The sequence below is a fragment of the Zingiber officinale genome, chromosome 2A (assembly GCF_018446385.1).
Source record: "Zingiber officinale cultivar Zhangliang chromosome 2A, Zo_v1.1, whole genome shotgun sequence".
NCBI lineage: Eukaryota > Viridiplantae > Streptophyta > Magnoliopsida > Zingiberales > Zingiberaceae > Zingiber > Zingiber officinale.
In genome coordinates this window covers 176,374,153-176,398,974 of record NC_055988.1, presented here as the reverse complement: position 1 = coordinate 176,398,974, position 24,822 = coordinate 176,374,153, and the positions used below count along the sequence as shown (strand labels likewise).

General features: G+C 40.1%; 2 protein-coding genes across 2 annotated transcripts; both read right to left on the bottom strand.

The window, feature by feature from the left end:
- Positions 1-70: 70 nt before the first annotated feature.
- LOC122043446 (protein SPT2 homolog) lies at positions 71-4,112 on the bottom strand. The gene is made up of 9 exons (XM_042604049.1): positions 3,969-4,112; positions 2,934-3,184; positions 2,224-2,338; positions 2,057-2,134; positions 1,853-1,973; positions 1,088-1,764; positions 814-935; positions 614-703; positions 71-513 (listed from the first exon to the last, which is right to left on the bottom strand). The coding sequence occupies exons 1-9, from the start codon at positions 3,993-3,995 to the stop codon at positions 405-407; spliced, it is 1,590 nt and encodes a 529-aa protein (XP_042459983.1). The 5' UTR covers positions 3,996-4,112; the 3' UTR covers positions 71-404.
- A 16,222-nt stretch (positions 4,113-20,334) lies between these two features.
- On the bottom strand, positions 20,335-24,786 carry LOC122043445 (outer envelope protein 39, chloroplastic-like). The gene is made up of 11 exons (XM_042604048.1): positions 24,565-24,786; positions 24,384-24,450; positions 24,266-24,301; positions 24,025-24,169; positions 23,249-23,407; positions 22,877-22,947; positions 22,720-22,798; positions 22,478-22,593; positions 22,243-22,390; positions 21,606-21,675; positions 20,335-20,867 (listed from the first exon to the last, which is right to left on the bottom strand). Exons 1-11 carry the CDS (start codon positions 24,596-24,598, stop codon positions 20,710-20,712), a joined length of 1,083 nt encoding a protein of 360 aa, XP_042459982.1. The 5' UTR covers positions 24,599-24,786; the 3' UTR covers positions 20,335-20,709.
- Positions 24,787-24,822: the final 36 nt, after the last annotated feature.

The window sequence follows — 24,822 nt, the reverse complement described above, 5'->3', positions numbered from 1 at the left end:
CTAGTTATCACAAATACTATGGCACAAGAGACGGCCAGTCGCCGAAAATTATCTTTCAATGCTTCCTTTCTTTACTATGATTTCAAACCTTCGAAACCTTTTATTTCTTTTTTTCCACAACCAACAAATGCCAGTCACCGGATCGATAAGGATGATGATGAATGAGTAATAACACTGAAATTAAGTATCGTTTCAACATGCAACAAAATCAACCCAATTTTCTGTAAATGCTGAGCGAATCGATCGATCCATTTTCATGACGGCACAGAGTTGCTCTCCCCGACATGAATCAGAAGCCATAACAAGAATGTGCTTGTTGAATGGTTGAGCAACCATCTTTGTATAGGCAGGAATGAGATGATCCGCTCAATAAACAGCAGAGATCATTTTGACCCCCTAGGACATCAACTAGCCATGCGTGATTTTTTTTTCTGTCTCCTTTGTCTTTCGCGCTCCTCTTCTTCTTCAATTAGGCGGAGCTGCTCTTCATCCTCCCTTTTAGCAATCAAGGAGCTGTAGACATTGTCCAAAAAGGGATAGTTGGCAAATCAGTGGAATAAACAAACCTTTGACTTGCATTAATCCAAATTTGGGGTAAAGAACTATACTGTACCTTCTTTGTTCTTCTCTCTGTATCGTATCAAAACCAACTTCCATATCACTGTCATCTTCATCATCCCCTGCATACTTGTTGGGGTTATACCTGAATAAAAGATGCGAAAATAGTTATCGCACAGTTAAAGAAAACAGCAAATTACTTGAGACTGAAGCCTGCAGCAACAAATTTACTTGGTTTTGTTTTCAATTATTTACCTAAACATTCCCCTGATGAGACTTCGATAATCAACTTCATCATCGTCACTTAAATTCCTTGGTGCAGGTCTCTTTTTTGGGCGTTCATCATAGCTGCCGCGCGACAAGTTTTGCTTAGAAGGCTGCATCAAATCAAAAAATGCCATCATTAACAAATAAGTACATTACAATGCCAAAATGGATCATAGAAGTTATATGCCAGCACTAGCATATATATAGTCAAGAGGACTCGAGAAATCAATTATGAGATTGTTGATAAGGAAGAGAATAGAACCTGCGGTCTTGGAGGAGGCATTGGCTGCTTCACTATTTTTCTAACTTGATCAGTTCCTTGAGTAGGTCTTCTTTGTTCAGGGTGATGCTTTTGGGGAGGAAGTTGTTGTCTTGCAGTTGAAATATCCTTTTTCAATCTTGGATCATTTGCTACCTTGCTAGGCAGCCTATTAGAACCTACAACCTGTGCAGGCCGATTTGAACCGACAACCTGCGCAGGCTTATTTGAACTGAAAACCTGTGAAGGCCTATTTGAACCGACAACCTGTGAAGGCCTATTTGAACCGACAACCTGCACAGGCCTATTTGAACCAACAACCTGTGAAGGCCTATTTGAACCGACAACCTGCACAGGCCTAATTGAACCAACAACCTGCGCAGGCCTATTTGTTCCGACAACCTGCCCAGGAGGAACCTTACGCTGCATCATATTATTCCCTACAGACTTGCCAGAAGCATTTCCAACCATGCCTGTCTTATATTGTACTGAAGCCAGCTTTGTCGGAGCTGGCTTTGGTCGGTTGACTGGAGCTTCTCTTGTCGGTCCAGTCTTTCTTTGCATAAGTTGTTTGCTTGGATCTGTTTTCCTCAATCCATTGGAAATGGAGGCTGAGTTTGCGGATTTGTTCATTGGCAACTTGCTATGCACTGGTGGTGGCCGTTGAACAGACTGACCATCTACCATTGAAACAGAAAACATGAGTACAGAACATTCGTGAATGAAAGTGCTCAAACCTCCATAAGTCAACCTAAACAGGATTCATACAAGCTTTTGGAGGTGAGCTCCTAGGTCTAATCTCCTCTTTTGCATCAGGAAGATCGGCATCATCAGACAAAAGAAAAGAGTAATCACGCATGTCTTTTAGCGCTTGTGCTTTCCTTTTCATCTGCAAAATAGATGTTTTAGCATATATACTTGTCAGTAACATTACATATAGCATACAATGAGGCTAAGTCAAATTGCTGTTACCTCATTTACAACTTTTGGTTGTTGATAATGCTGATGATTCGTTATAGTTGCTGCCGAGGACGGGCCTTCTCTTTTCGGCTGCAGAAACAAGGATTAAATTAATCTTTTACTGATACTATTAATCCTTAGGCTACATAAATCAAACTAATGAGAACACAGCAACTTACAATAACAGAACTTGATCTGTTTTCAATAATATGCTTCGTCTCTCTAATGGACTTGCTTTCTTCAATAACTCTTGAAGCAATAACAGGCTCTGAAGGACCAAAAAAGGAGCCAAATCTAGAGAAGTATGACATTAACAAAAAAAAAAAAAGGGTCAAAACTATTCAATTTTGTAATAGACCAGATTCTAGCGACTAAAGTGGAAATATATATGGCAGGTTAAAACTTCAATGTCAAAAAAAAAAAGAAAGTATTTTCCAGATCAAATCACAGAGACCAGGTATTACAATATGCATAAGAATGGATTTTCTTGAGTCTAAAATATAAAAAAGAACTTGCTTTAATTACCAAAGTAATAATAATAATAATCACATGATAGAGCAGTCAATGTGTACATTTGTCATATTTTTAACAAGCAAAAGAGAGACATGAAGCGATGACAATAAGAGACAACTCTGTGCACAGATTAGAATTTTTTTAAAAAAAATCATCACTGGTCTCCCTCCTAAGGCACTGTAAAATACAACTATTGTCTCCACAGTTCAGTTTGTTATATTAACAAAGATATACAGAAATCATAGTTCAAACTTCAAAGAATCAGAATTGTTATAAGCAAGCCACAACAATTTATCCTATCACATATTTCAATACAATAAAAAAATAGAGATTGTGTCAGACGTTCTTGATCAAGAATACCTATGGAATTACTTACTTGTTATCATTATTTGTTCTTTTACTCTGTTGACTTTGAGAAGAACACCCAAATGCACTCGCATTTTCTCGTTTCAATTTTTTTCTAATCTGGTCCTTCAGTTGTTCTCTCAATTTAAGAAAATCTTGTTCTTCCTTGGTGGGTTTTCGAGGTTTGGGCTCCTCTTCTCTTTCATATTCTGATGTCTCCTCCTCATATTCATCGTAGTCATCTTCATACGCATCATACCCTTCACTCCTATGATCAAAATACTGCCAAACCATCAAACAAATTAAGGAATTAGAAAATATCCAGTTCTATATAAACACTATAAGGTAAACACTTGAGAGAAGCAACCAGCAAAGTATTTTTCACTTTTTCATTTTGCAAATTTAATAATGGCTTACAATTTGTTTTATGTGAAATCCATTTCAGACCGCATAAAAAAGGGGTACAAACTGATGGGACTTTAGGATTATTGGGAATTAGTGAGCAAAATTTCATATCGAATCGAGAAGGTTAAATATAGAAAAATAACCAGAGATCAAATATAAAACTAAAAGACATCTTACCATCACACGCCCAAAAAACAGAATCCTTGTTGCTTAATCCACCTTGACTTTATTAACCAGGTGATACGGTTAACTATATTCTTCCTATAATGTCTTAACAAAATTGGAGACAAAAGTTTTCCTTTTTGCAGTGTTTTTCATATTCAAGTAGTGTCCCTTCGCACGCATCCTTTAAAATTTCCAAAAAATGTTACATCCATTTTGATAAAGATCAAATTCATGGTCGAGAAAGGACCTAATCGTTCTGTAACACGAAACGCCCAATTTTTCTCAACCCAAAAATTTTCAATATTTAGAAATAAGCACGAGATCACGCATTAATTGCCAATCTGATCGAACAAAAATACAATCAAAATCAAGGAAAAGCAGATAAAAAATTCCTCCAACAAACAAACAACAAGGTCAACCCCCCTCAATTCTTCAAAAAATCGCATCGATTAAGAGAGCAGATCTGAAACATGAAAGGAAAAGTGAAATTCCTCACCTTTTCCCTGGGCTCCGATCTATACATCGTCGAAACAGCAGCGGATTTCCCTTGTCAAGGAAGGCGGCGATCGAGAGGCGAGGCGATGGCGATCTAGGGCACCGGCGCGACGCAAGCGGTGGTGGAAAAAGGCCGGGGGAGAGGAATCGAGAGGGACCCAAGGATCGCGAGGGTATTTGTAAGCGCCATAGGATGTCGACGGACGGTCAGGATTTCGACCAACAGCGATGAGATGGCCAAGATATTGACACGTGGGAGTTGAAATTATTTCTCGAGCTCTCTACCCTAAAGCAAGGAACTGAAATGAAAGCATGAAAATTAATTGCATAATTAACAAATATATATTAAATATAATATACCATTTAAAAATAAATATATTTATAATTATTTCATTATTAATATTAACATTCAAAATTATTCATCACGAATATATAAGTTGGTTTGATTCCCGTTCTAATATGATTACTTGTAATATGATAAATGAGGAATAAAATATAATTTAATAATATTTGATTTAATTTTAAAATATTTATTTTAAGATTTTTTATTAATTAGAAAATCATCTAAATCTTACACTTCCAACGTAATCATATTTTGAATTCAGACGAGATATTATAGACCAGAATATGATTCACAGTATTTGATTGATAGATTATGATATTTAAAAAGTAAAATCTAACAAAAATGAACCAATCCAAAATAAATAATCATATTCCAATTAGATATGCTCTATTATCTTTGAATTTGAATCAGATATCTTCATTACATATCATAATTTCAAACATGATTAAATATCATAACTAAAATTATCAATAATAACCTTCAATTCCCTAAAAGTTGAGTACCCGATTAAATAATATAAACCGTAAACATCTCAATCTACCATAACCTCTACATCCCCTTCTCAAAGGTGTCTTTTAAACTCGATTGAGAAACTCGTAACTCTATATATAATTGTAAATATTGGATATAATTATCTCTATTATGTGAGTTTATTTGTATGTTGCATATGTGAATACGATCTGAATCCTTTAAAGTGATCTAACTTAGGTTTATTAGGTTCAGTTGTTGGATGTAGACCTTGTATGTATAGAACTTTTAGTTCTGCACCTATTATCATCTATATGTTGATAATAGATGTTGAGCATATATATAGACTTATAGTCTCGCATCTATTATTATCTATGGGCTAATAATAGATATCCACTATATATAGAGTTGGTCCCTAAGAGCTTAGGACATCATTTTGACATAGTTTCTTGTTTCCCATTGACAAGAAGCTTTACGACGTCGTCATCCCTCAAGTCCCTTGGAAGACTTTCCTTTCCGCTGCATCTTCTTCCGCAGAAATCAAGCTGACGATGCTGAAGATAAGGATATGGCTCTTCAATCATGTTCCTTATCTATTATGTTTATATATTTATTTTTCTTATGTCATGTTCTCGATAAAACTATATCTTCTTGTTATTGTATTTCCTATATGTGAATTTTTTATATTTTAGAATCCTTGCGGTTTAGGTTTTTACAATATCTATCAATTGGTATAAGAGTGAGGTTTCTATTTCATCGTTTTCATCGGCAATAAAGTTTTAGTTTTTCGTCGATTTGTTATTTGTATGCTAGATCATGTTTTTCCTAGTTAATACAAATTTTTAATCGTCGAAAATCATATAAGAAAAAACTAGGATAGACTTATTTTTTAAATTTTTCGTATTTCTGAGAAGAATACGAAAAACGGTGAAAACTACCACTATTTAATCTAATTTTAGGTAAAATTGTGATTGATCCTATCAGGAAGCTGAGAAGACGGAACTGCCGATATGACGTGTCTGGAAGGTTGACCGCATTCTCATAACCCGGCTGATGAGCTGTCTCCCGTGTTGACCAAGTCGTCCGATGTCTTCTGGTCAACAACACTTGCAACCAGTGACCGGGTTGCCCCGATCCCTAGTACCTCGATGCTCGAGGTGGGTCCCGCGCACAAATAAGCATCCACATAATAATAGGACAATAAAATAAGTACAAAATGAATATAGTGACGTACCCTAGCCCCGGGGGGCGCCCTCGGATGGATGGGTGAGCTGATCAAGTCGTCGCTCGACTCTGGATAGTAGATAAATGTCCATCAGGTGGGTAGCTGGCTCCGGTGGCTCGGAGCCGGACGCGCTATGGATCCGCAGGACGACGCCGTGTCGGACTACAACCTCGGCTCGCAGGCCGGAATACAATAACGGCACGAAGGCCGAACACACTCTTGGCTCGCAGGCCGGCACACAGCACGCAGGCCGGATAATATTAATAACAAACGTAATAATGATGCAGATAACATAACATAACGGCTCGGTGGTCGAAACTACATCGGCTCGCCAGCCGAACGAACTCTTGACTCTAAAGCCGGCGTAGACAAATGGTACGAGCGGCGTCAACTGCTGGAGGGGGCTGCCCACTACCGTAGGCAGCGACAATGACTGCAAGAGGTGGAGGCGATGCCCACTAGGGGTGACATCACTTGCTGGAGGGGGCGTCAATGACCCCTCGGGGTTATGGTACGTGCCGACGGTGTAGCCCGCTGGTCGCAGTGCGTAGGGGCGACTGCGACGCATGTAGGTGGCAGCAACCAACGGCTGCTGCGACGACGCATGCTGGAGAAAACTTCGGGGGCGTCAAGAGGGCCGGAGGCAGCGTGTCGGCTGGAGGCATCTGTCGGGAGGAGAAGGAGAGGGGAGGGAGACGGCTCGTTGGTGGCGAGGAAGAAACAGGCGCGGCTGTGCCTCCCTTGCATCGTGGTGGCAGCGAAGAAGCAAAGACACGAATCAGCCGCTTGGTAGCGGCATCGAGATGAGGAGAAGAGAAGAGGAGCGTCGGCGACGAGGGAGAGGGAGGGAAGTTGGCCGGTGTCGACGTCCTGCGCGAGGGGGCTGGCAGCGCCCCTAAAAACTCGAACTCCCCCTCCTCCTAGCACGATGAACAATGCCTTTTAATACAACAAACCCTCAAAAAAAACCAAAAGACCAAATTGCCCTTCCTCTTCCTCCATATTCCCTCTCTTCCCCCAGCACTATCCGCATCACAAGCCTCCCCTTCAAGTCTAGTCGAAGGAGGCGCGAGTCCGACAGACTGGACAGTCTATCGCAAAACTGAATCACTCCCAATAATCGAGTCAAATCATTGAGTCGAACGGACGGTCGCGCGATATCGGTCGGACGGCTATGAGAGTGCTGACCGAGCAGCACCAAGAATAGTCAACGGTCGATCGTAAAATGCTGGTACGATAATCGAGTAAAGATGAGTAGTCGATGCCTAACGGGCGCAGAGCCTTTGAGCTATCCCGACCCGCAACCAGTGAGGACTCTTGTACGTGACCATCGGCGATAGTTCGATATGTTCCGCGACTCGTGAAAACTGCTTGACCCCGAACGGGGGAGATAAATGCTCGTAAAGACTGCTCGACCTCGAACGGGGGAGATAGATGCTCGTGAAGGCGGCTCGACCCCGAACGGGGGAGATAGATGCTCGTGAAGACTGCTCGACCCCAAACGAGAGAGATAGAATATCTGAAACTGGTCCGAGACCAGTGACGAATGCTCGAACCCGAACGGGGGAGATAAAATATCCGAAGCTGGTCCGAGACCAGTGAAGACCGCTCGACCCCGAACGGGGGAAATAAAATATCCAAAGTTGGTCCGAGACCAGTGAAGAACGCTCGACCCCGAACGGGGGAGATAAAATATCCGAAACTGGTCCGAGACCAGTGAAGAACGCTCGACCCCGAACGGGGGAGATAAAATTGTTGGTTGCTACTCGGAAAACCTATAGGTTCCACTGTACAAAAATTTTGTACAAAGGTCTGAACCTTTTCCTAGCTACCATGTGTTCTTTTAAATTAAATTTTGGATCGCCTGCGGAACTTAACACGTTTGATCCAAAACTTAATCTATTTGTTCTTTTAGGTTTTGACTTAGATCTCCTGCGGAACTTAACACGTTCGACCCAAGTCTCCTTAAGTTATTAATTCCATTAAATATTAATTTCCATAAAAGGTTCCCAGTACTGACGTGGCGAGGCACATGGCCTTCTTGGATATGGGAGCAACCACCACCGACTAGACAAAACCTTTAATAGAAAGCTAATATTTAATTTCCTAAAATAACTTTAGGTTAACCAAAGAGAACAATCAAATCACAAGGAAAAGAAAGAAACAAAAGAACACAACTTCGAAAAACATATTCGAAATACTAGAACGTAAGCCTCTTGTATTTGGTATTATTTCCATAAATAACTAGCATGATGCGGAAATAGAAATTACTAGTTATACCTTGTAGAAAAAACCTCTTGATCTTCTACCGTATTCCTCTTCTAACCTCGGACGTTGTGTGGGCAACGATCTTCCAAGATGAGAAACCACCAACCACCTTCTTCTCCTCCAAGCAAGGTTCGGCCACAAAAGAAAAGCTTTACCAAGGAAAAAACCAAAATACTAACCAAGCTCCAAGAGATGCTAGCTTTCTCTCCTTCTTCTTCTTCTTCTCCGAGTAGTATCCGGCCACCACAAGAACTCCAAGGGAGAGGGAGAGGTTCGGCCACCACAAGAGGAAGAGAAGGAGATGATGGCCGGCCACACCAAGGAACAAAAGAAGGAGAGGAATAATAGATGTTGTGTCTTGTGAAGGCACCCTCACCCCTTCTTTTATATTCCTTGGCCTAGGTAAATTAGGAAATTTAATTACAATAAATTTTCCTTAATTTCCTTGACATGATTTAATTGAGAAAAATAAAATAATATTTCCCCAATTAAACAATGATGGCCGGCCAAAACAATAGGAAGCAAATTGGATAAGTTTCAATCAACAATTAAAACTTTCCTTATTTGTTTCCGGAAATTTTAAAAATAAAATTTCTCTTTAAAATCTCTTCATGGTTAATAAAAGGAAATATCTATAATTTTAATTTTATTAACATGTGAATAATTTTAAAGAGAAAATAAAACATCTCTCAATCTACAAATAAGGAAAGAGATCTAATCTCTTTCTTTAATCTTTGTAAATCTTTTACAAGAGAGATATTTTAATTTTAATTCTCTTTCAAATTAAATCTTCCACATAATAATAAACATTAAAATTAAATTTTCTTTTTAATTAATTATGGCCGGCCCTACTAGCTTGGGTTCAAGCTAGGGCCGGCCAAACTTAGGCCGGCCCTAGCTTGGTTCCCAAGCTAACTTGGCTGGCCCCCTTTAGGTGGGTATAGAAGGTGGGTATATGTGGGTATAGTACTCTATAAATAAGAGGCTACGATAGGGACCGAGAGGAGGAATTGGTTTTGGTCTCCGATAAAATTAAGCATCCCATGTTCATTGAACACACAACTTAATTTTATCAATGATAATTCATTCCACTAGAGAACTATCATTGAACTACCGCACCAATCCCAAATTACATTTTGGGCTCCTTCTTATTATGAGTGTGTTAGTCTCCGTGTTTAAGATATCGAATGTCCACTAATTAAGTGAGTTAACGACAACTCATTTAATTAATATCTAAGTCCAAGAGTAGTACCACTCAACCTTATTATCATGTCGGACTAAGTCCACTGCAGGGTTTAACATGACAATCTTTATGAGCTCCTCTTGAGGACATTATCAACCTAGTATCACTAGGACACGGTTTCCTTCTATAATCAACAACACACACTATGAGTGATACCATTTCCCAATTTATCGGGTTTATTGATTCATCGAACTAAATCTCACCCATTGATAAATTAAAGAAATAAATATCAAACATATGTGCTTGTTATTATATTAGGATTAAGAGCACACACTTCCATAATAACTGAGGTCTTTGTTCCTTTATAAAGTCAGTATAAAAGGAACGACCTCAAATGGTCCTACTCAATACACTCTGAGTGTACTAGTGTAATTATATAGTCAAGATAAACTAATACCTAATTACACTACGACATTCTAATGGTTTGTTCCTTTCCATTCTGGTCGTGAGCTACTGTTTATAATTTATAAGGTACTGATAACATCATCTTCTGTATGTGACACCACATACTATGTTATCTACAATATAAATTAAATGAACAACTACAAACAAATGTAGATAATTAGACCAAATGTGATTCTTTATTCATAATGAATGTTTACAAAGCTTAGGCTTTCAGTATACACTCCAACAAAAATATCTGAAACTGGTCCGAGACCAATGAATAACTCTCGACCTCGAACGGGGGAGATAAAATATCCGAAGCTGGTCTGAGACCAGTGAAGACCGCTCGACCCCGAACGGAGGAGATAAAATATCCGAAGCTGGTCCTAGAGCAGTGAAGAACGCTCGACCCCGAACGGGGGAGATAAAATATCCGAAGCTGGTCTGAGACCAGTAAAGAACACTCGACCCCGAACGGGGGAGATAAAATATCCGAAGCTGGTCCGAGACTAGTGAAGAACGCTCGACCCCGAACAGGAGAGATAACATATTCGAAGCTGGTCTGAGACCAGTGAAGAACGCTCGACCCCGAACGGGGGAGATAAAATATTCGAAGCTGGTCCGAGACCAGTGAAAAATGCTCGATCCCGAACGGGGGAGATAAAATATCCGAAGCTGATCCAAGACCAATGAAGAACGCTTGACCCCAAATGGGGGAGATAAAATATCCGAAGCTGGCCCGAGACCAGTGAAGAACGCTTGACCCCAAACGGGGGAGATAAAATATCCAAAGCTGGTCTGAGATCAGTTAAGAACGCTCGACCCCGAACAGAGGAGATAAAATATTCGAAGCTGGTCCGAGACCAGTGAAGAACGTTCGACCCCGAACGGGGGAGATAACATATCTAAAACTGGTCCGAGACCAATGAAGAACGCTCGACCCCGAACGGGGAAGATAAAATATCCGAAGCTGGTTCGAGACCAGTGAAGAACGCTCGACCCCGAACGGGGGAGATAAAATATCTAAAACTGGTCCGAGACTAGTGAAGGTCGTTCGACCCCGAACGGAGGAGCTAGAAGATCCGATAAGCTGGTCCATGTAGTGGTCTTCAAGCTGGAGTTTTTATAATCACCGATTCGACTCTAGAGTTTAACGTCGTCGCTCGACGGTGTTCAGACCGGGGTTTTTATAGTCGCCGGTTCGACTCTAGAGTTTAACGTTGCCGCTCGACGGTCTTCAGGTCGGGATTTTTATAGTCGTCAGTTCGAATCTAGAGTTTAACGTCACCGCTCAACGGTCTTCAGGCCGGGGTTTTTATAGTCGCCGGTTCGTTTCTAGAGTTTAACATCGCCGCTCGACGGTCTTTCGGCCGGGGTTTTAATAGTCGTCGGTTCGACTCTAGAGTTTAACGTCGCTGCTCGACGGTCTTTAAGCCGGGGTTTTTATAGTCGCCGGTTCGACTCTAGAGTTTAACGTCGCCGCTCGACGGTCTTCATGCATAGCTCACACCCGGGCGATCGCCATGAGGTCTTCGGGATCGAGCCTTTGGCTCGGATAATATACGCCCGGTCGATCGGCACGGGGTCTTCGACATCGAGCCCTTGGCTCGGATAATATACGCCCGGTCGATCGGCACGGGGTCTTCGACATCGAGCCCTTGGCTCGAATAATATACGCCCGGCCGATCGGCACGGGGTCTTCGACATCGAGCCCTTGGCTCGGATAATATACGCCCGGCCGATCGGCACGGGGTCTTCGGCATCGAGCCCTTGGCTCGGATACGACACGGGGGTTTCGGCATCGAGCCCGCCCGATCAGTACGCCCGGTTGATCGGCACAGGGTCTTCGTCATCGAGCACGTGGTTCGGATAATATACGCCCGGCCGATTGGCACGGGGTTTTCGGCATCGAGCCCGTGGCTCGGATAATATACGTCCGGTCGATTGACACGGGGTCTTCGACATCAAGCACGTGGTTCAGATAATATACGCCCGGCCGATCGGCACGGGGTTTTCGCCATCGAGTCCGTGGCTTGGAAATATACGTCTGGCCGATCGACACGGGGTCTTCGGCATCGAGCCCTTGGCTCGGATAATATACGCCCAACCGATCGGCAGGGGTTTTTCGGCATCAAGCCCTTGACTCGGATAATATACGCCCGGCCGATCGACATGAGGGTTTCGGCTTCGAGCCCTTGGTTCGGATAATATATGCCCGGCCGATCGGCACGGGGTGTTCGGCATCGAGCCCTTGGCTTGGATAATATACGCCCGGTCGATTGGGACGGGGTCTTCGGCATTGAGCCCTTGGCTCGGATAATATACGTCCGGTCGATCGGCACGGGGTCTTCGGCATCGAGCCCTTGGCTCGGATAATGTACGCCCGACCGATCGGCACAGGGTTTTCGGCATTGAGCCCGGCTGAACAACATGGGGTCTTCGACATCGAGCCCTTGGCTCGGATAATATACGCCCGGCCGATCGGCACGGGGTCTTCTGCATCGAGCCCTTGGCTCGGATAATATACGCCCGACCGATTGACACAGGGTTTTCGGCATCAAGCCCATGGCTCGGATAATATATGCCAGGCCGATCAGCACAGGGTCCTCGCTCAAGAAACTATGATAAATATTATGACCGAAAGAGAATGTAACTGAAAAACTGACCTGCCGACCAGTAGAGGATCTGACTTAATTTCTCGACTCCCGAATACCCGTGGAGTGAGGAGGATACGATATACTCGTCGCAACTCATCAAGGCCATGAGGATGGTGGATCTTTTCGGGTCGTCCGTCTTCACGTTCCAGACCAGGTGTGTTCCCATATACGACACCAATTTGATCATGTCAGGAAGCTGAGAAGACGGACCTGTCGATATGACGTGTCTGGAAGGTTAACCGCATCCTCATAACCCGGCTGATGAGCTGTCTCCTGTGTTGACCAAGTCGTCTGATGTCTTCTGGTCAACAACACCTGCAACCGGTGACTGGGTTGCCCCGATCCCTGGTACCTCGATGCTCGAGGTGGGTCCCGTGCACAGATAAGCATCCACATAATGATAGGACAATAAAATAAGTACAAAATGAATACGGCGACATACCCTGGCCCCGGGGGGTGCCCTCGGATGGATGAGTGAGCTGATCAAGTCGTCGCTTGACTCTGGATAGCAGATAAATGTCCATCAAGTGGGTAGCTGGCTCCGATGGCTCAGAGCCGGACTCGCTATGGATCCGCAGGACGACACCCTGTCGGACTACAGCCTCGGCTCGCAGGCTGGAATACAATAACGGCACGAAGGCCGAACACACTCTCGGCTCGCAGGCCGGCACACGGCACGCAGGCCGGATAATATTAATAACAAACATAATAATGATGCAGATAACGTAACATAACGGCTCGGTGGCCGAAACTACATCGGCTTGCCAGCCGAACGCCCTCTCGACTCTAAAGCCGGCGTAGACAAATGGTACGAGCGGCGTCAACCGCTAGAGGGGTCTGCCCACTGCCGAAGGCAGCGACAATGGCTGCAAGAGGTGGAGGCAATGCCCACTAGGGGCGGCATCACTTGCTGGAGGGGGCGTCAACGACCCCTGGGGGTTATGGTACGTGCTGGCGGCGAAGCCCGCTGGTCGCAGTGCGTAGGGGCGACTGCGACGCATGGAGGCGGCGGCAATCGGCGGTTGTTGCGATGACGCATGCTGGAGGAAACTTCGGGGGCGTCAAGAGGGCGGAGGCAGCATGTCGACTGGAGGCATCTGTCGGGAGGAGAAGGAGAGGGGAGGGAAACGACTCGCCGGTGGCAAGGAAGAAATGGGCGCGACTGTGCCTCCCTTGCATCGTGGTGGCGACGAAGAAGCAAAGACACGAAGCAGCCGCTCAGTAGCGACGTCGAGATGAGGAGAAGAGAAGAGGAGCGTCAGCGACGAGGGAGAGGGAGGGAAGTTGGCCGGCGTCGGCGTCCTTCGCGAGGGGGCTGGCGGCGCCCCTAAAAACTCGAACTCCCCCTCCTCCCAGCATGATGAACAGTGCCTTTTAATACAACAAACCCTCAAAAAGTCAAAAGACCAAATTGTCCTTCCTCTTCCTCCTTATTCCCTCTCTGCCCCCAACACTATCCGCATCAGTGATGATTCGATTACTTTGTTCAAGTAATCGATTACCGAATTTAAAATTTTGAACAGAAATAATTAAAAAAATTTAATCGATAAATAGTCTTAAACTCGTGACTATGTCAATTATCAATAGATTATAATTACTTTTTAATCAATTGAGTATATATATATTTCGTTGGTTAAAACAGTAAAAAACAAACCTAAAAAAAACTACTGTTTAGTAAATAAAAAAATACTGAAGCACTGTTCAATGTGAACAATATATTAAATAAATTTTAATGAAATGATTAGAAAATTAAATAGCAATATATATCATTTAATTATATAACTTAGAGGAAGCTTTATCTTTCTACATCAGAGTTCTATATATAATCATATAGTCACATATAAAGACTTTCAGATTAATTGAGATACTTGATTGAATCATATCCATCGATTACCATAAGATATCAATTGATTAATAAACCTAATTTTATGTTGTTAAGTCTGATTAAGTAATTTCTATTCGAACTAAGTTCCTAGTATTTTTTTTGGATTTATCTACACAACGTGCTACTAAATTGAACTATTGTGTCAGTCCAAAGGAAGACACATTAGGTAAGGTTAGTACATTTTGTGTCTATGCTAAAAGTAATTGACCTAAAGAAAGGTTACTTTTATGCCATATATATGCATAAGGTAGTTTACAACTATGGAACAAAATATTATTTTGTTCAAATCATGCACAAAATATGTCGGCCCAAAGGAAGACATATTATGTGGTCGATTAATGTTGCTATTAACTATGAACCAAAATATAACTCATATAAAGTATCATATTATGTACACAATGGGTCGGTCCAAAGGAAGACATATTGTGTGGCTAATTAAAATTTGAGTTATATTAGAGAGTATCGCTAACAAATAATGTGTCGACCTAAAGGAAGACACATTATGTTGTACTTGGTATCTCATAAAGATCCCATTTATATATATTTAAAATTTTATTTTATTTGCATAATTTTATATTACTTATATGTTCTTGGTTTTAGTTAAATCGTGAACGTAAATAAATTTCTCTCTTTAATTTCAGTGTAATCTGTAACTACTAACATTAATAACATTACAACACTAACTGGTTCGAGTTTTGCTGAATGGAAAGAATACGTGATCATAGTCTTAGGCTGCATTGACTTAGACTATACATTAAGGAATGATCGTCCCGAACCTCTGACCAGTGCTAGCACTATAGAGCAGAGGGCAGAATTTTAGCTGTGGGAAAAATCAAATCACATGTGTCTAAGTATCATGAAGTTTTCCATACTGGCACCAATAAAGGGCTCAATAACAGAGGGAGAAGATGCTAGGAGTTTCCTAGACCAATTAGCAGATCGATTAACCTCAAATGAAAAGGTCGAGACTACCACACTTCTTACGAAGTTGGTAACCATGTGGTATAATGGTAAAGGAAGCATAAGGGAGTACATTATGGAGATATCCAATAGAGCGACAAGTTTGAAAGCACTAAAACTCGATATGTCTGAGGGTATGTTAGTGCATTTCGTCTTGATGTCTTTGCTTGCACGGTTCACTTCTTTTAAGATATCATATCATACTCAAAAGGAAAAGTGGACATTGAATGAGCTCATAGCTCAATGCGTGCAAGAGGAAGGGAGACTAAAGATTGAGACATCTGAGAGTGCTCACTTAGCATCTGGTTTTCAAAGTGCGAGCAAGAAACGAAAGAGGTTCAATAATAAAGGAAAAGGAAAACAAACTGTAGATTCTAGAGGCAATGGCCATAAGGAGCACAAGAAGCAGGATAAGGAATCTATATGTTTCTTTTGCAAGAAGAAAGATCATATGAAGAAAGATTGTCTCAAGTACGCCAACTGGCATGTAAAGAAAGGTAAACTTCTCAACTTTGTTAGTTCAAAAGTCAATTTAGCTATTGTACCCACTGACACTTGGTGACTAAATATCGGTGCTACTACTCACATAAGTGTCACTATGCATGGTTGTCTCATGAGCTGACTTCCGTTTGATGGTGAAAGATACATCTATATAGGAAATGGAAAGAAGGCTAAAGTCGAGTCGATTGGTGTTTTTAGGCTTTATTTAGAAATCAATATTTTTTTAGATTTAGAAAATACATTTATTGTACCATCTTTCCGACGGAATTTAATTTCAATTTTTTGTTTGAACAAATCAGGTTATTCTTATTCATTTAGAAATGAAATTTTTAGTATTTTCTTTAATTCAGTGTTGGTTGACAATGATTCCTTGGTTGATAAACTTTATAAATTAAACACCTTTACTCCTACAGTTGACAACGTGATAATGCATAGTATAGGTATGAAACACAAATTGATCGACGAGAATTCTTCCATATTATGGCATAGACGTTTAGGACATATATTTAAACAATGCCTAGAAAGGTTAATGTCACATGGAATTCTCAATTCTCTTGACATGTCAGACTTTGATGTATGCATAGAGTGTATCAAGGGGAAGACCACTAACAAAAGGAATGAGGGGGTTAGTCGTTGTAATAATATTTTGGAGCTAATATATACAGATATTTGTGGATCATTTCCTAAGGCATCTTGGAATTGACATACATATTTTATTAGCTTCATAGATGACTATTCCAGATTTGACTATCTGTACCTTATTCATGAAAAATCGTAATATTTGGATATGTTCAAAATTTCCAAAGCCGAAGTTGAGCATCAACTAGGTAAGAAAATTAAAGTTGTCTGATCCAACCGTGAAGGTGAATATTACGATCGATATGATGGATCATGTGAACAACATCTAGGACCTTTTGTGAATTACCTTACTGAGTGTGGAATTGTACCTCAGTATACCATGCCTAGTACACCCAGTCAGATTGGTGTAGCTGAGCATCACAATCAAACCCTAAAAGATATGGTATGTAGTATGTTGGTTTTCATTTCTCTACCAGAGTCCTTATGGAGCGAAACACTAAAGACTGCAGTTTACTTACTCAATAGAATACCTAGTAAGGCAGTAATTAAAACCCCATTCGAGATGTGGGCGGATAAGAAGTCTAGCATTAGGCACTTACACGTCTGGGGTTGTCCAGCTAAAGCTAGGCCTTACAAGCCTAATGAAAGGAAATTAGACTCAAGAACGGTTAGCTATAATTTTATAGGATACTCTAAGAAGTCAAGAGGGTATAAATTTTATGATCTCTCTAATAGATTCTTCTTTGAAACGGGAAATACCAAGTTCATTGAGGACAATGGGAGTAATAAAATCAGGAAAGTATCTTTTGAGGAAAGCATTGACGATCCTCCTGTGATTACTACTAGTGCGATTAGTAGCGGTATGATTACCATACCGCACATCCAGTGAGCATAGTGAATCAAGATATTTTCATGACACCTCAAATGCAATTGGAGGAACCTGCCACTGAAATTGAATTATTGCCTCATATTGATGAGCAAGTACCTCAACCACCTCAAACACAAGTGCCTTTAAGGCGATCCACAAGGGAACGAAGAACCACGAACTCTCATGATTATGTTTATCTCCAAGAGCATGATTTTAACATAGGGTTGGAGAGTGATCCTACATCTTTTCAAGAAGTCAAACAATGCTTTAACTTTGAAAGGTGAATTAACACCATGCAAAAAGAGTTGAAGTCTATGGCGGACAATGACGTTTGAGATTTTATCGAATTGCTTGAAGGAAAGAAGCCCGTTGGATGTAAATGGAAATTTAAAACCAAACAGGATTCAAGGGGCAATGTTGAAAAGTATAAGGCGCGTCTTATTGCCAAGAGATTCACTCAAAAAGAATATATTGATTATAAGGAGACTTTCTCACCTGTGTCGACGAAAAACTCCTTTAGGATAATCATGACACTTGTAGCTTATTATGATTTGGAGCTACATCAAATAGACGTAAAAACTGCTTTCCTCAATGGAGACATATAGGAGTCTATATATATGGTGCAACTAGAGAACTTCGAATCTAAAGACTCAAAGTACCTAGTATATAGACTAAAGAAGTCCATTTATGATTTTAAACAGACATCCTGTCAGTGGTACTAGAAATTTAATCAAGTGGTTATCTCATTTAGATTTAAAGAGAACCCCGTTGATCAATGCATATATGTCAAGTTCAGTGGGAGCAAGTTTGTTAAACTTGTTTTGTATGTAGACGATATATTGCTCGAGAGCAATAATAAGGGTATGCTGCATCAAACCAAGTCATTTCTATCTAGTAATTTTGAAATGAAAGACTTTGGTGAAGCATCCTTTGTTTTAGGCATATAGATCTATCGTGATAGTTTAAGAAGCATTCTTGGACTTTCACAACAGGTCTATATTGAAAAGGTGCTTATAAGGTATGGTATGCAGAAATGTACACCTGGTGACACACCTGTGCCAAGAGATGACAAGTTCAGCTTGCAGCAGTGTCCACGACTTGAACTTGAAATAAAGGAGATAGAGCAATTCTCATATGCGTCAGTAGTGGGAAGTCTTATGTATATACAAGTTTGTACTCGACCAGATATAACATTTATAGTGTGAATGTTAAACAGATATATTAGTAACTCAGGACCGTCACACTGAAAAGCGGTAAAGAGAGTGATGCGGTATTTACAAAGAACTAAAGGATATATACTCACGTATCGGAGATCAGATCACTTGGAAGTGATTGGATATTTAAACTCTAATTTTGTTGAATACTTGGATAACAGGAGGTCTACTTCATCCTATATCTTTATGCTTGCAGAAGGGCTATATCTTGGAAGAGCATCAAGCAGACGTTAATAGTTACTTCTACTATAGAGGTAGAGTTGATAGTATGTTATGAGCATCTAATCACGGGATTTGACTGCGGAACTTTATCACAACATTATAGATCGTTGATAGCATTAACAGACCATTGAGGATTTACTGTGATAACAAAGCCGCAAAATTTTATGCCAAGAACAACCGCAGTTCGTCGAAGTCTAAACACATCGACATCAAGTTTCTAGCCGTTAAAGAAAGAGTTCAGAATTGTCAGATTGTGGTAGAGCACATCAGCACAGATTTCATGTTGGTCAATCCACTCACCAAAGGCTTAGTGTCTAAAGTGTTTCATGCGCATGTTGTGGATATGAAGGTCCTTCTTATGGAAGAAGAACTCATCTAGTAAGAGTTTGTATTTATTGTTCTATGTTGATTAATAAAGACAAATATTTATTTTGATTATTGTACGTACTTAAAATTCAAAATATTAATGGGAATTTATATGTTTGTTTGACACTCCGACTATAATATCATTATTTACTGTTGTTATTTAGCATTTGGTGTTTGTAAATAAGATATAGATTCCTTTTGGAGTCATACAGTTTGAATTATGATTTGCTATTACAGTTTAGCATAAAGTATTTTGTAAATATAATCTAATATCTTTTGGGGTAATCTTAAGACCAGTTAAAAATTGACATGTACTGATCACATTTTATATAATTTTCACTTACACATCTACATCTTGATCTATGACATTAATGACATTGGTATTGCGATTACTGTTGGAGCTTGTTACGATCATATACAGTAGCTATGACCTCTTTAGTCCTATATTAATGAAGTTAATGGACAAGATTGTTTGCAGGGGTATCTTGTACCCATAAAGTTTGATATCAACTAAAGTTTTACTTGTATTCCATACACAACTCACATATAGCCAAAGTGGGAGATTGTTGGATATAATTATCCATATTAGATGGGCTTATTTGTAAGTTGCATATGTGAATACGATCTAACTTAGATTTATTGGGTTCAGTTGTTGAATGTAGATATTGTATGTGTAGAACCTTTAGTCCTGCATCTATTATCGTCTATATGTTGATAATAGATATTGAGTATATGTATGGACTTATAATCCCGCATCTATTATTATCTATGCACTGATAATAAATGCCCATTATATATACGGTTGGTCCCCAAGGACTTAGGGTATCATCTTGACATAATTTCTTGTTCCCCATTGACAAGAAACTTTATAGCGCCGTCATCCCTAGAACCCCTTAGAAGATCTTCCTTTCAACTGTATCTTCTTCCACAGAAATCAAGCTGACGACACTGAAGACAAGGATACAACTCTTCAATCAGATTCCTTGTCTATATATATATATATATATATATATATATATTTCTTATAGTATGTTCTCGATGAAACTAGATCTTATTGTTCTTGTATTTCCTATATGAGAATTCTTTATATTTTAGAATCCATGCGGTTTAAATTTTTACAAGATATATCAATAAAATCATCGTGAAAAAAATTCTAAAAAATGATTCATTCAACACTCGTACCATAATCAAACTCATCAGTCCAATATATCGAGTAAACAACAATTTTGTTATCTATTACACAAAAGAAGACACATCTAATGCAGATTGCATAACAACTCGAGTCTTCAATGAGCAGCCTTTCCTCTGTAGAAATGCTCGCAAGCTACTGTTTTCTGAGACATGGAATTCTTCTTTTTCGCGATATAAGACATCACAGGAACAGTCTTCTCACTTAAATCGTCGAAAACTAATAAACTCAGTGGCAAAAGTATGAACATTGACGTCGCTGAGATTGTGGCTCGACAAGTTGAAATGAGTATCCAAAGATCAACCATTGGCATGCCCTCACACTCGGGCTTCAGGTGAAAGAATGTTTGCCTCAGCGATTGTGTGAGAGCTCAGGATCCGACATTGTTGATGCCAAAATAGGCGGTCTTCTGTTGAAAGGCATTGACAGCATAATCGACTCGAAATTGGCCAAAGTGTGAGTTGAAGCGGATGCCATAGCCAAGACCCAGTCCAGAACCAGGTTTTCCTTGTCGTAGTGAAGGATTACCTAAACATTCATAGAAAGAAGACATCAAGGGAGGCTTCAACCTCGACCATGCCGATAACAATGCAATCAAAAATCAAGAATACCGACGGGATCAAGGAAATAAAATTTTCTCTATTGACTGAGTTGTATTTTTATCTTGAAAATGTCCATGATGTAATAGAGGATGCAATAATACAAGTTAATGCTACTATATCTCCTTTCTCTGCTTATATCTCCCCTCTCGTCTCTCTATCTCCTCTCGATTTTCCTCTTTCTCCTTTGTTTACTACTGCCCAATGGTTTTCTTTGCAACAAATACCACTATGGATTCACAAAAATATCTCAAAAAAAAAGAACAAAAAACATCGATAAGTCTGCTAGCATGCATGAATTATTGTTTTCTGCTTGTTCAACTTAAACTTTGTAAGACTAAACTAAGATGCCACTGGATTCCAAATGTTGCCTATCGAGATAGAGAACTGTTGGATAAAATATCTGCGAAAAATATTTTGGTGGGTGAAGATGATTATACAAACAGATTGTGAATCTGAAGTGTGATGAAGAAATATTTTGTACGTATGATCCCCTTGATCACTCCTATGAACAAGGATAAGAGACACATTTATTTTTTGTTCCAGTTCCATCTAGAATGAGAATTTCAGATTATGGTCACAATGTCTAGGCTCTAGACAATTACAAGGATCCTTACAGTAAAACAAAAATGCATACATTTATCCATATGAAAAGGCAAACACTTACCTGGGACATGACAAGCAGACCCCAAGTCAGTTCCAAAATCCATGAAGACGGCACCTTCCAATTCCTTGGTCTACCATAAAAACCAAGCGTTCTTGGTAAGAGCTCTCAAGACGAAATTAATAAAATCCAAGTGACAGTAATTGTATGATTACATCATAAAACAATTAGATAGCATCTTGTGGTCAGGACTCTTACGTATTAACTACTATAAACATTCCCTGAGGATGTTTAAGTTTAACATCTGTAGACAGCCAGAAGAGAATCATAATCGCATAAATTTTGCAGCAAAGGATAGCTCCAGCATCAGAACGAACATATACAGTTTGCATGTAAATCCAAAAGAACCTAGCATAGGCAGGTGTTTTTGTAAATCCAAAACTATGCATGAACCAACAACCACTTGTTCTTGCAAGTGTTTTTGTACTTATCTCGATAAAACTGCCTTCTAGGTTAGCAAAGCTACTTAGCCAAGCTTACAAATATGAACAAATAGACTGGAAGATTATGTTCTGAGAATCTTCCTCCGCTTATAGCATGAGCCTAATCTACAATGCTAAGTATTTCTCATATGCAGACTCTTTTTTTGGGGGAAAAAGGATTGTATAGAGCAGCTCGAGAGAAAAGGTGATTTGAGTACCATAGGAATTGTAAATTCACCATTAGCAACCAGACACGACCTTCCTGAGCCAACTGCACCCTCACCGTAACCTCGGACACTATCAATGCCACCAATAGCAAATGCTTGATATGGTGCCATGTCCCCTACAATGGAACCACCTGTCAGACTGTGAGATTGAAAAGAAGACTATTAAGATTTGTTTGCCATAATCCATATGTCTGAACAAGAAAAAGGCAGTGAAACAATTAAATACCTTGTGACCAAAAAAGTAGGCCCCAATTTAAATCCTTTGGATGCAACAAACTTGAATCGATTGAAAATGAGCCATTTGGACAAAAGAGGCAGTCCTTGTTCCATTTGAAAATTTAACTGATGCATATTAGATCTATTAGGATGATCCAAATAGCTGGGACTAACACAAGATAATGTTGATATAGATCTATTAGGATGACTACTACATTTGGAAGAAATAGATGATGATATCATCTAACTCACTCTTGTAAAATTATTGTCGTTAGCAACTGCATACTGTGATTCTTGCTTCAAAACTACCATATTATCGTAAGACCTGCCACTGAATAACAAGGCAATACTGATGAGCAAAATGAAGTCTAGGTTCCAGAGTGATGCCTTGTAAGGAAATTTCAGATACCTGGAAGTTATGGGAAAACCATCAAGATCCATGTTTATGGAGCGACCCTCATTATTGAGAGGACGAACATGCTGAATAGAGATATGAATTAGAAATAATATGTGATACTATTGTCCAGGGTTCTCCACACAAAATAATGAATATAGGAATAAAAGGAAGAATAGAAAATTCTTAAGCTGAATCTGGATCCTAAATGATAAAGTCCAAAAGGATAACCGATAATGCTATCTATCATTATTCATAGAAATATCTTCAATTGTAAGTAGGTATCACATCCTCTAACATAAAAAGCAGCAAGAATTAGATTTTGATTGATTTATATACTTTAAATCTCAATAATAATCTTTTTTAAGAATGATAACTGATGAACACCTCAAATTTGATGCTTGTGGTGCTGCTCCAATGGGAAGTAGAAGGCTCATTGAAATCAACACCTGCTGAGAAGCGGCAAAGATTGACACCACCACTCCCTGAACGAGAGAAAAGATCAACAGGCAACCCATGAACTGCAATCTCGGGACCCACTGAATGCTGAATCACATTTAAGCAAAAAATATGTCTAGGTCAATGAAGTGTTAGATATTCAAAAATGAAGAGAAGACCCAAATGGTGTCACAATAATAGATAGCACTTTCAACACTTAGATATGACTAAATGCCAAATTAATCATCTTTTGTTCAAAAGTGGTATGGACATGTTCAAAGACTTCAAAAAATCCTAAAGTCAGAAATATTAAATTGATTTGAGGTTAACGAAGTGAGGTAGGGAGGACCAAAGAAAAATCTTTTTGATGTAATTATAAGTGATTTTTAAATTTTTGAATGTTTCTAAGTGGAGGGGAGCCTAGCGCATTGTGGTCACGGGTTCGAGTCGCAGAAACAGCCTCTTGCAATGCAAGGTAGATTGCATACAATAGACCTAATGTTGCATTGGCAGGAGATTCGTGCAATGGGCTCCCCTTTTCTAATTAAGTCTCAAGGAGAATTAAATGAAAGGATAAGCTCCATGCCACTATTACCAAATAGTTTGGGAATCACAAGCTTGTTATTATTGTTGATTTAGGAACAACATTCAAGTTTGACAAGCAAGGGATACACATAGAACCATAAAACACTTGATCAAGAATGCAGGTAAAAGTAAAAATAGACCTGAAAGGTAAATGACTGCGGACAAAACCAATCAGGCTTTGGGCGCCTGAATGCAATGAGAATATTTGAATCGCCAAGGCCTTTGTCCCACAATATATCCAACTTTTCATTTCTTCCGAAGAGGTTCGGGTGCTTCAATGAAAACCTAAAACAACAAACACAATCCAAAAGATTAAACTATAACATTAGCCAACTTTCCAAGTAGCAAATTCATCCTTCTTGCAAAACAATCGAAAAATACCTTGCGATAACCTGTGAAAGTAGGTTTCTAGAATACCTAAACAAAGAAAAAAAATAACATTATGACAATGTACGTTCACAAGTAGTGCAATTCGAGTTAAAATCGACTAGATTAGCACCTTATGTGTGGCAACAAGATGGCTCCACAAAGCTTCTGGGTGAGATCCACATTGAAATCAATCTTAGCTGAGTTAATTCACAGAACGAGCGCCAAATCTTTGATCAGATTTACAAAAAAAAAAAAACTTGGAACTCCATAAGGACGACAAAGAAGATGCAGAGGTCGAGCTAATAACTAACCTTTACCGGCCTGAATGCTCTTCTGCGCGCCCATCAACACGCACGAGCTCAACCGCTCATCGGGGTGAGGCGGTGGACTCTGGCGGAGAAGCTGCAGAGTGACGAGTAGGTGCGAAGGGGCTCGGTGCTGATTTGATCGAGGTCTGGCGATGCCTTCCGTGAGAGGGGATGAGGCAAATGTGGAATTGCTTCACTGGGCCGCGACGAGGCCACCGAGGCCTTCCCCATCAGACAAGCCAACGACGATATATTCTGTCG